The sequence below is a fragment of the Eupeodes corollae genome, chromosome 1 (assembly GCF_945859685.1).
Source record: "Eupeodes corollae chromosome 1, idEupCoro1.1, whole genome shotgun sequence".
Lineage (NCBI taxonomy): Eukaryota > Metazoa > Arthropoda > Insecta > Diptera > Syrphidae > Eupeodes > Eupeodes corollae.
This window is the reverse complement of record NC_079147.1, coordinates 59,146,483-59,159,599: the sequence shown is the minus strand read 5'-3', so window position 1 is coordinate 59,159,599 and position 13,117 is coordinate 59,146,483. Positions and strand designations below refer to the sequence as shown.

The window sequence follows — 13,117 nt, the reverse complement described above, 5'->3', positions numbered from 1 at the left end:
CAGAAAAGTCTATCCATTATTGTTATACCCCTTATCATTGTAGAAATATATCGATACAGTAGTTATACTCATGCAGTATTGACAGTTATCCAATAAGGGTATCGATTATCACGCCATAAATTATAGCAAGAAAAACTAGAAGCATTGCGACATCTCCGGAACAGTATGGGGCTGACGCTGAAGGCAATGCTGTCTCGTCAAACGTACTATACGCCCATGTGCTACAAGCAAAGATTGTGGTACCATACAGTACAGTACATAATCCCATACTTATAAGAATTGTTGCAAGACAATGTAGGCATTTCACGTATAATTGTTAGTATTGGTGTCAAGGCCATACTAGCATTGTCATAAATGCTGTACACTTCTTGCCGTGTACAACAGTATTTAAAGTCAAATCCCTTTAGTGGTTGTAGAAGAGATAAATAATCCAAAAAACTATCCTCTCGTATGTACAAAAAACTGCAATGTCACTTACCGTGCTGATCAAAGAATGCAAATTTTCCAGGTCCCCACTTGAATGCATACACAAAAATTCAGTCAAGTCGCTCCAGCCGTTTAAATTCAGTATAGATAACAAATACCATGTGCAGAGTCATCTGCGGGTTGATTTGTGAAACCAAACCATATTAAAATCAAGCTCTTTAATAGCAGTATAGAATTTTTTGTATAAAAATATAAAAAAAATATGAAAAACCCTTGTTTTGAAGAGGAATTCTCTTAAATCTGCCTGGAACAGAGTATTTCCATACAACTTTCAAATTCTTCAAAACTTTAAAAGATTTAAATTAAGAAACCGGGAAAGTTTTGATCAGTCATCAATTTTTATCAAGTTTTTTTTACTATTTTCTCAATTTTATTTAAATATTTCAGATATTTTATTTATTGTTTTAGTTTTCCTTATTTCACAATTTGTTTATATTTTATTTTAATCTATTTTTATTTTATTGTATTTTACTTGCGTCTATTTTTTTATTGTTGTTCTTAATTTTAATCCTAATTTTTATTTTAGTTTTATTTCTATTTTAGTTCACGCGTAGTTTTATTTATATATATTTAAATTTTTTTATATTTTTAAATGTATTTTTTTTCTATTACATTTGTATTTTTACTTGTAACCTATGGGAACTGTCAAGTTTTGAATTCGTAAACAAATTTTGAACTCGAAATTTTAATCAAATATGACATTACGTTGGTTTATAAGTCGAAAAAAGTGGGTTCCCTGATTCCGTCGGTCTAGCCTTTAGAGCTCAAACCATTTTGTCGTTTGACTCCAAATTTGGAAAAGAAGGTTTTGAAGATGCGCGTTAGGCGTTTTCCTCTTTTTTTAAAGAGTAAAACTAAGAGTAGTCCCCATACAAATCGTTTGGTACGATGTACTTTTGTTTATTTTCCTTACAATTTTGGTTTTCCCTAATTTCGCTACTTTCATTAAAAAAATATTATTGTATTGTTCAAAAAGAACCGTTGTTTTGTTTTTAAGTTTTCTTAAAGATTAATTAACCGATTTCAATAATTTTTTTTCACGCTCTTATACTTTTTATTAATATTAAATAATTAAAAATGCCATTGCTTAAATTTTTGATTTTTAAAAAAATATTTGACATTAAGTTTGAAATACAATATCTCGAAAATGGGTCATTATTTTTTTATAAAATTCAAATGTAGAAGGTTTTTTAATACGTTCTAAATAACTGTATACCAAAATTATTTTTAAACTAAAATTGAAAAAATGTATACATACAAAATTAATTAAAAAAAAAACTGCTCTAACGATGTTCAAATAAAAATTTACATTTCATTTAATGTACGAACTATTTTGAAAAATTAAGGTTTTAAATTCATTCTTAAAACGAAAGTAATATTCTTAAACAGAATCTTTGATTAAATATACAAGTTCCTGCAGCTACAGTCGTGCGTTTTATTGTACTTATATTATTTTCTGGGTTTGTATTTTAATTTGTCTATTTATTTGCTTTTTTTTATTTTTCCCTTATTTCAGTAATACATTTTGTTTTTATTGTGTTTTTTTTTTTAATTGTATTTATTATATTTTATTACCTTAATTTGCGAAATTATTGTCATCGGTTCGATTTGTCCAATTGAAAATTTTGACATTTCTTGATATTCGTATCCTCATGTACAAAAAATACAAAAGATAATTCTTAGAAAAATTTCGTTGTTTTATAAGAAATACAATTTTTCAAAAAATTCTAACAAAAAACATATTTAAATTAATTTTTGAAAATAGATATGAAAATTAAACTTATTTTATCCTCTATCCAAACTATTGTTGTTAAGTTTTAATTATTCAAAAACACCAAAAACTGATAAGAAATGGTTCCCGACTAAAGTATTATGAGAAGTATAAATCATATTTTTTGTACCTTACACAAAATATTTATATTAATATTTTATTATAGTTTTACAAAAATCTGCAGACGAGCCCGTTTAATTATTAAATTTTTAAAATACTTGCATTTTCATTTATTGCATCTCTTATTTAATTACTTAAGTTTTTTTTTAGTTTTCCCTAAGTTTTATTATTTATTCGATTTATTTTATTTTATATTTTTAAATTTATTGATTTTCGGAAAAATTCCAATTAACGATTTTTTCATATAAAAAAGCTGAAAACAAAAATATTTGTCACCTCGAATTTTTTACGAACGAAAAATATCGGTTTTGATATCTGATAAAATTTTGGGAATTGACAGTTTTTTTTTTATAAAAAATAAAAATCTAAAAAAATACTCTAATAAAAGTTGGTAAATATTGATTTTCGACTCAAATATCTTTTCAAAAATTTGAGATATTGGCTTTAAACTACTTTTATTTCTATAAACATATTAATAACAACATTCAGTAACATTTTCAAAAAAAATCAAACTGACTTCTTTAGAAAAATAGAAACCTAAAAAAAAAACATTACTAAAAGTTGATAAAAATTGATTTTCCACTCAAATATCTTTTCAAAAATTTGAGATTATGGTTTCAAACTAATTTTATCTTATAAGAAATATTGTTTACGACATTTGGTTAAATCTTAAGAAAAATCGAATTGACAATTTGATTTACAAAAAATAAAATCCTAGAAAAAAAAACAATACAAAAACAAGGTAAACATTTACTTTGGAATCAAATATCTCTTCAAAAATTAAAAATATTGGCTTCAACTCATATTATGTCACAGAAAATATTGTTTTCAACATTCAGTAAATTTTGTATAGGTATATAGTTTAATTCTTATTTATATTGTAAACATTTTTTATTTAATTTTTCCTTTTAAGACTATAGGATTTCTTGTTGAGTAGAGTATTGAAAAGTCATTATCCACTGAAATTAAATGCACAAATTATTTCCGCAGTTTACTATATGAACCATATTCTAGTATAAAACACAATTAATATATTTTAATGTCAGTTTTTATTTCTAAAATATGTACTACGGATGTTCCAATTCATGTGATCAAAAACAGGGTGATGAAACAGAAAGTGAGAAGTCAAAAATGAAATTAAAAGAATTTACATACAATTTGAATAACTTTTAAATTCTAACTAAATTTAATATATTTATAGGTACATTGGCAGCCAATTTTAAAAATACGGCAATTACATTTTGACTTAGATGCTTAGCCGTTTGCTTAAGATTTGGTTAAAGAAACTAAACCAAAAATTTAAATTTATTTTTTTTATAACAGTTTTTCCTTTTTCGTCAATTTTTCTCAAAAATGTCAAATTGCAATAAAGACAAATTTAAATCTTTTAAATCTTCAGAATTATTTTCTTTCTTGAAAAGTTTTAATTTTTTATTTTATTAAAAAATATGTAGGTATTTGTAGAATTTTGACACTCACTGTAAAAATTTAATTTGTTTATAAATTCATGAAATTTAAAACTTTGTTTTAATTGCTATCGTTTTCGTAGATTTTGTTTTTCATTTATTGCAATTTAAAATCACGTTGCATTTGCATCACACGACTGAGTATATTCACATTCACGAGTATATTAATGTCTGTGGATTGTATTTCAATTTATTTCTTAGAGATTTGATTGTATTTTTATTTTTATTTATATAATGTATGTACGTCATGTGTGCTTATTAAAAAGTAATTATATTTAAATAGAGTGTCGACCGAGAGAAAACAAAAATAGAAAATTCAAAAAGATACACAATCTTCATCATCACAGTAGGAACATAGGTATATTGGCTGGATATTGTTTAGAGACACAAGTGTTCTTATTTAATATTAATAAAAATGCGTCTAGAGAATACTATTTAGATTTTTAGAGAAAAAAAATAAACTATAAATTCCAAAAATAAAAACAATCTAGCTTTCTAAATTTTTGTGGTTCACCTTTGGTGTGAGGTAAATTTAAATTTACTTGTCAAAAAAAAGCATCAGGAATCTTTTTTGGAGTATATAAGAATATAATTTTGTTTGTTTGTATAAATATTTCAAAGTGTTTTGGGATACGTGAATACATTTAATAGCACTTCAAAGGAATTTAATTACAAAATTGGTGATTTTATTTCAAATTTAATTGAAATTTATTGATAGCGGATGAGAGATAAACATTTAAGATGATGCTTTTTTTTAGTAGATAATAAAAACAAAAAAGCTTATTTCAAAGAAGCTATTGAGTGCAGAAGTGTGTTGTAAATCATTTCCTATATTTTTTAATGAATGAAAGATACCTATAATCCAAAATCTATTTAGACAGGCACGGACAGTTTTGAAAAATTAATAATCTGTGCTATGATTTCTTGTTTCAAAATATTGATGATAAAAATATTTATATCTCTTTGAGTTTACACACAAGAAATTCAGATTTTAAAAATTATTGAGAAGCAATATTTAATTTTGTTCTTTTTGCTTCTCATACTGCACTATACTGAACATTTCTTTTGAAGTAACCTTGTCGACATTGCATATCATTCTATGGCACTTGAAAATTTTAGTAGACCTCAAAGATCAGATAAGTAAACCCGGAAACATCACCACATCAATGATGAGGAAATTTAGGAATTGAGGGCAATTTTAGTGTTAAATTAGTGCCTTAAGGGAGACAGATTAAAGCAGGCTTGTAGTTGTGACCAAGCATACGCAAAGGATTTGCGGCCAATTAGCTTGGCCTCTTTTGCGCTTAAAACTGGAGCTATCAAAGGCAAGTCTACTGAGACGGCCCTGCAGAGGGAAGTGCGTACCATTGAGAAGACAATTCATCATACAGAAATAACTCTTGTTTCGTAAACGAAGAAAGTGCTTTTATTACCGCCCTTACTGAATCGATTCACGAATCAGTTACTTACTTCATGGTAGAGGTTTTTATTCAAAAATGAATAATTTCTATTCTAAGCGATAGAAGGATTCAAGCTTAGTTAGGTAACACGATCTATTCGAAACATGTGAGAAGAGGAACATCCCAGAGGAGGCATCCAACACGAAATATCTAGGAGTCGTTCTAGATCCCAAACTTTACTGGATAGTAAACTTAGGAGAACGGGGTATGAAGGTTTGATTGACTTTTACGCCTGTAAGAAAACAATTTTGTGGACGGAAATAACTGTACGTCCTATCGAATGTGTGGTAGCCTGCGCTTAGCAAGAAATACAATATCAAGAAACTAAGGAAGGTTTAAAGAAAAGCTAGTGTTGGCACTACGAGGGCAATTCGATTCTCCCCAACAGAGACCTTATTTGGTATCGTGAAGTGCGGCAAGACCTATAAATCAAACTGTTATAGTTTTCCAGACGTATTGATTTCAGCGGATATTATTGCGAAACACACCGACTACTGCACCCCTTCCTTGAATCTTAGTAAGGCTTGGAAAGTCATCTTTCCTGTCAGAAAGGATTGAGAGGATGGACTTCGATACCACTATTTTTATTAACGGGTCAAAGTTGAAGTGTGGAGTTGGGTCGGGAATCTCTGAGTCCTTAAATGTCTCTAAATCTTTCTGGATAACTAATTGTGCCAGTGTATATCAAGATCAGAGTAGTATGCAAAATACTCAAATTATTAAAATAAAAAATATATACGGCTATCTGTACTGATTGGCTTTGAATTCGGCCAAAACATCCTCTATGTTGGCCCAACAGTTTCGGAGTTCATTTCAAAATTACAGCCTCAACATTAACCTCCATGTCACCCTTATCTCTTATTTGGGTTCAAGGTCATAGTGACATTGATCGAAATGAAGGGGCTTATGAGTTCATAGCTCACTTGTTAAGAGTGTAAACATTCCTCTTCGAACTATGAAGGGCAACACTTTCTCAATTTTTCTGAAAGAATCCAACCGCAGGTAGAACAGTCAATTGGACTGTACCATATCCAGGCAGATATAAACTACTTATATCAAAAACGGTTCTTTCGAGCTTTTATGCTGACCCAACTATGATATAGCCAGGGCAATATGTAACGGGCATTTGCCGACAGGAGAGCATGCAGCAAAGCTGGGTGTCCCTCACAATATTTACTGCCGTAGCCAACATAAAATGGAAAATGTGATTCACTTTTTCTGTAAATGTCCTGTCCCGGCCAATTTTAGAAAGTAAACTTTTAAAGATCTTCATGAATTTTTCGAGATCAAAATCAAACAATTGATGACCTTTCCGAAATCAAAATCAAACACCTGATTTCCTTTCTGAATGCGACGAAATATTTTGCAATACGTCCAATAAGTTTATGGAACCAAAACGGAGCTTTCCATTCCATGCTTTCATTTATTCAACTCAAACTTGGGTGTTATCAACTTGGCGTTGAAGGAGTTCTCATGGCTTTATGGATATTGCGTAGGATTGACATTTAAGAGCTCTTTTTTAATACCTGCCTCTCGCTAGGAATTGAGACATCCCTAGGAGTAATGCTTGTCATTAAAATTGTTTTTTTTGTTTTAAATAAGTCGTTTGGATTCGGCATACAAATTGTAGGTCCGCTCCATCGCTGAAAAGACATGCACACAGTTGAGTTTGAGAGTTTTAAGTCACTTAGCTCTGGTTCTCTAAGGACGCTTACTCCATCTAATTTTTTGAGATAACCGTGATAAAATTGGTATTTTTGGTATTTTTCGGAGTCTTAAGAGCAGTTTAAGAACTATTAAACATATTTTTAGTTTCTTAATAACGGCTTTAAGATTTCCTCTCATTTATCAAAAAAAATAATAAGAAACGTGTGTTTCTACATGTTTCCAGCTATTGCGTGATTTAAGGTATATACAAAGATGAAATCTTTTTTTTAATATTATTTCAAAACTTACAATCTGAGCCATTTATGGAAACTTACCTGAAAGAATAAGAAAACATAATTAAATTAATTTTAAAATAAAAATAGAAATCTAGATATTAAATTAAATATAACTATAATTCCAACTGACGCTACTTTTCAATCCTTTAATTCTGTCTTGATTTCTTGCTCTAAGATAAACCTTAGATTATTTTCTATTAAGAAAAGAACAAAGCAAGAAAAAGTTGACAATCTTAAAACTTTCTTAAGACTAATGCAGCTCTTTGCTCTTCCTCTAAGTAAAGTATAGTAAAACTACAAACAGAAATCACTTTGTTAAATAAAACAAACGAAAAGTACAATAATCCTGCGGTAAAGGTAACCGAAAAAGAAAGGCGATAGACCATTACGAAAACTAAAATAAAGTCTCAAAAAGGTATCAACAGGTAGGTATTTGTTGCTTTGGTTGCAAGGCATGGTATTGAATAAGAACAAGACCAAAAGTGTCCTTTATTTCTTAAGTGGTTTCATAATAACAAAAGAAAACTTGAAAGTTTAATCTCTTTTTGTTTTTGTAAAATGTAAATGGGTATTTTTATTTTTGTTTTCATTATATTTCAGATTAAACATTAGAATAGTTGAAAACATCCCAAAGAACAAAGAACTTATCACCATTTCATTTCTTCGACAAAAGTTAACTTCGCAGATAATAAGTGAAAATGGGAAACAATTTAAATGACAACTTTTCTATTAATGCAGTTTTTCTAAGAATTCTTCTATTTTCGAGGCTTCTTTTAAACTGCTTCGTAATCAACTCTAAGCAATCTATTTCGTTTGTTATATTTATTTCAATCTCTTCGAAACAATAAAAGTTCTCACTTACATAGTTCTTCAGCTCAATGACAACAATATAATTAAAATTTAATAACTTTATAATCACTTGAAGAAAGTCAGCCACTTGAAAGCTTAAATAAAATGTACTTTGAAGTAGTTGTACACTTACAATAAATAGTGTAAACTTATTAATTGATAATACAGCGACTTTTATAATAACAGTTGATGATTTTTTCAAGTGGCCATTTATCAAATTTTAAAAAGAGAAGACAATTAAAATGATTAAAGTATTAAAAAAGACGTTTTGTTCTTTAGTTCTTGATTTATTAAACTACTAAGATTTATAGGTTTTGAATTAGTTTGACCAATTTAGACAGTTAAAAACAAAGATAAACGAAATGGAACTTTTGAAATTTCACGACTTCTAAATCCATCGGTTTTTGGGAAATGTCTGTACATGCATTCGTGTATCCGTACGTTCGACGTTCTTACGTTCTTTTGAAAGATTGTTCATACTTTTGAAATATTTGGTTTTACCCAAATAATTCACGAACTTATAACTATAGGGTTTTTTAACAGGGATGCTACAGAAGTAGAGCGACAGGAACAGCAAACGACGCCACATTTCTTGCCGCTCTTTTGGCATTTCTCTTCAAAAAGGTTTGCCATTTCACCAGAAGCGTCATAATTCATGAATTGGGGTGAGCAACAACTTCAAAATGATTGAATGGCCATTTCTGGCTGAATGGTTTCGTCAATATTCAAAATATGTGATATTGGTCAGGCAGCAACACATACGTACTTCATAAGTCATTATTACAAAAATACCGTCTGGTGTGAGTTATGGGCCGGCGGCGTCATTGGACCGTGCTTCATCCGTGATGATCAAGATTGGTAAGTAACAGTGAATGGGGATCGCTACCGTTCAATGATAACCGAATATTTTCGAAACCAGTTGGACTATATGGACTTGAAGGACAACAGGACTAAACCACAAGCCACACAGCGAATGTCACAATCAATTTATTGGAAACCAAATTGGGAGAACGTGTTATCAAAAGAAATGGTATAGTCGAAATGGTCTTGGCTGCCTCGGTCGTGAGATTTGACGCCGTTAGACTATTTCCTGTGGAGCTACGTGAATTCTATGGTATATGCCAATAAGCCAGCGACGATTGATGAACTTCGTATGAATATCGAACGTGAAATTGCAGCAGTATTTATAATTAAGACTTTTCAAAAATTGTGTGAATAATTGTTTTTGACACTTGAAAACTAATGAATTATATATTATATATGAAATATATTATATTATTTCATGGTATGTTATAGATTCTTAAAGGCTGTTATTTGTATAAAATGAGGAAGGCAAAAGAGAGTGCATGTCTGATGTTCCGTGTATTAGTATGAATTGTAATCTATTCTAGAAGAAATGGTAAGTCTATGGACCCTGCTTATAGCAGTTAGAGAAAGATAATATCAGCGACCTCGGTAAGTTTTTGAAGGATTTTCAGATTAATAAGTTTTAAACAATCTTTAAAAGGTGGTAAGAATAGATTATTTCCCAAAGGAAGGCCTCGGAGTCCAAATGACTTTTTCGTAGCTAAAGAAATCAAATAAAATTACATTAGTGTCATAATTATGATCTGTCATCAGATCATACTCCAGTGATTTTATCAGTAAGTGAATCGGAAGTACTAGAAAAAAGTAATCCAAAGCTTGTAAATAACAAAACAAACTGGAGTGATTTTAGAGAAAGGCTTTTAAGTTTAATAAATTTAAGATCTCCCATGGATACAATCGAGCAAATTGACCATGAAGTGGAACAATATTTATTGCTGATGTGCAAAAGTCCGCTGAGAAAGTACTCCAACATTTTCTAATAGAAGACAAAATGAAATAAAATATCCTCTAGAGACAAGAGAGTTGATAATAGAGAAAAGAAGAGCTCGAAGAAAATGGCAAAATACTAGATTTCCAGATGATAAAACAACGTTTAACCGTATAAGCAACGATCTTAAAAAAACAAATTTACTAATTGAAAAATGATTTACTCAGTACATTCCTAAGGAATTTAATGACTGATGCTTCAACTGATTTTTCGCTACGAAAAGACCGCAGATACAAAACTCGCCCTTGAAATCTCAAGATGGGAAATGGATCGGTATCCCGAAAGAAAATACAGTTTGTTGATAAGATAGATGAAAATGAAATACCAATTGTAAGACTTAAAGAAATAAAAAGTATGTGTTTACATCAACTATCAAATAAAAAATCACCAGGTTACGATCTAATTACTGCTCAGGTTATGAAAGAAATGCCATTGAAAGCCTTCATAAAACTCCAATATATAATAAATGCATGCCTTAAGCACCGGTATGTCCCGAACCATTGGAAAATTTCTGAAGTAATTATCATACCAAAGCAAGGTAAGCCACCTACAGAAGTGACGGCTTACAGACCAATATCGCTTATACCAATTATGGCAAAAGTTTTTGAAAAACTGTTTCTGAAGAGACTTAGCAAAATCCAGTTTGGCCTGAGAAATAAAAATTCCACGATAGACAAAGTTCATAGAATATAGGATGTAAAAGAAAAACAATTATGTTCAGCTATTTTTTTAGATGTTGAGTACAAACTGCAAAGGGATGTTCCCAAGCTGTACTTTGAAATATTAAAATCGTAAATCTAAGACCGATTGTTTAGAGTAAGGTACGATCAAGAATACTCGGAATTGAAGAAAATAGAAGCCGGTGTACCACAAGGAAGTGTCCTAGGTCTTACTCTGTATTTACTATACACATGGATATTCCAGTTGGTAATCACACCATAATGGCTAATTTTGCATATGATACCGCAATTTTGGTTCCCGACAAATGTGTCTCTAAGGCAGCAGTAAAACTACAAAATGCCATCGACACAGCGAGGGCTTGGACCGAAAAATGGCGTATCAAAGTCAATGAAACAAAATCTTCACATATAAACTTTACAAATAAAAAGATAAACAATGGTCCAATAATTATTAATAATCAAGCTGTACTTTACGCCAATACGGCCAAATACCTTGGAATGACTTTGGATGCAAAGCTAAAGTGGAAAGAACAGATCAAAAAGAAAAGAGAAAAACTAAACATGAAATATAGAAAAATGTACTGGTTACTTGGTAACAACTCTGATTTATCAATCCAAAGCAAAATAATGCTGTATAATCAAGTAATAAATCCTGTCTGGACCAATAGAATCCAATTATGGGGCTATACAAAGAAAACAAATACCGAAATCATCCAAAAATTCCAAAACAAAGTCCTTTGTGGAATAGTTAATGCACATTCGTACATAAGAAATACCGATCTAAATCGTGACTATAAAATAAAAATGGTTACAGAAGTTGTTAAAAATATGCTGTATCGCACAACCAGAGACTGCAAAGTCATACTAATTCTGAAATGGTGTCCGTCTTGAATATAAAAACTATGTTCGGAGATTAAGAAGAACCAAGCCATAGAGCTTATGGTCTAAAAAAACATAAGAAAGTATTAAAAGTTTAAACTTCTCCCAGAATAATTGTACAAAGTTAAGAACGAAAAATCTGAAGTCGATCCTTCAAGATTGGTCCTGAAGAAGTTTTTAGTGGTTAAGAGTCTCACACCACTTGGTGTCGTATGCTGCCAAGTGTCTTTGGAAGATTTACTCCTGTAAAAAACAAAAAAAAATATATGGTATTGATAGTTCTGATGGTGAAACCAGTCTTTACCAGCGAATTCGACAAGAAATTGGATTTATTGGCATAAGGGTTCAAAAATTCTTTAGGCCAACGATTTTTGAAATCAAGGGATGAGTTGGTCTTGTTTTTTGTATATGGTCACAATGTTCTTGAACATTTAACTGAGTTTCGCAAATAACTCCTATGTCGGGAAGGGAACAGACAGAATTAGTAGAAACATCGTGCAGACTGTAAGTTTTGGACGGGAGATATTTCATCTTAGGGTGGAATGTTATGAATCGGCATTTAGCAACATTGAATTCTAAGAAATGTTTGTCCGAAATGTGTCAAGATCATTTTGTAGTTAGAAAGAATCAAGTGGAGTAGAAATAACCTTTATTATTTTCATGTCATCAGCGTTAATAGGGACAGTTGAATTATCAAGGACATTAATAACGCCGTTGAAAGTTTAGACAAATAATAAAGGACCAAAGTGGCTCCCCTGAGGAACTCCTGAGTTTGCACCTATTCGATCGGAGATTAAGAGCCTAAAATCAACACTTTATTGCCGGTTCTCTAGGTATGATCTTAGCTTTGAAATAAAAAAGTGTAGAAAATGAAGAGGTTTAAGTTTATCATAAATAATTTAGTTGGTGATTTATCAAAGGCTTTACTTAAGTCTGTGGTGATAACGTCCACTTTATTTCCTTTGATTTATTCATCTAGAGTTTCAGAATATTTTTGGGACTTTTATCATTCACTTCATTAATTGGAGACTCAATTGTGTCTTAGTTACATTTAATTGGAAGAAGCATGTGAGACAACGATATTTTTCCACATTTATCAAAATAGAACACGAACTGTTAAGTTATTTCAAGAAGACAATTTGATGTTCTTTTGTTGATACCAGTACAACTGTAGTTTTGAAATGTACCGTATCAAAGAAGTTATTGTAAGCAGTTACTTCTAGGGTGGCCTAGGGACTCAAGTAATGAAGTGTCTAGATTCAAAATAACAAAAAAAAACACAAGACTTAACTTTGAACAAGATTTAATTTAACAATTCAATTTAACTTTGTGTCCATTTGTTTTCCGTCTTACAATACATTTTCAAAATAAATTTGAAATTTACAAATCCTTATGAAATCAAAATCATATATGCTTAAACAGTAGAAAAACGATTCGATTGTAGCTAAATCAATGATTCCAGAAATTTTAATAAACAAATCCTGTCCCATCCATTTTCTAAAATAAAAGCCATTCTGATAAACTTGACATGTCCTTTTGTCACTTAGAATAAGTTCGGAAATTTTTAATGACTAACAAGGCATGAAAAATTTAAAATGTCCTGATGTC

The 13,117-nt window shown here is 30.3% G+C and overlaps 1 protein-coding gene across 5 annotated transcripts in view; it reads right to left on the bottom strand.

The window, feature by feature from the left end:
• The window catches only part of LOC129940273 (polypyrimidine tract-binding protein 3), a 768,555-nt gene that overhangs the window by 476,955 nt on the left and 278,483 nt on the right, over positions 1–13,117 (bottom strand). The window contains exon 2 of one of the 5 annotated variants that reach the window (XM_056049470.1): positions 7,260–7,285. The exons of the other annotated variants lie outside the window; for them this stretch is intronic. Within the exon in view, the coding sequence (XP_055905445.1) occupies positions 7,260–7,271 (12 nt within the window). The 5' untranslated portion in view covers positions 7,272–7,285. The remainder of the gene's footprint in view (positions 1–7,259; positions 7,286–13,117) is intronic. 5 annotated transcript variants of the gene reach the window in all.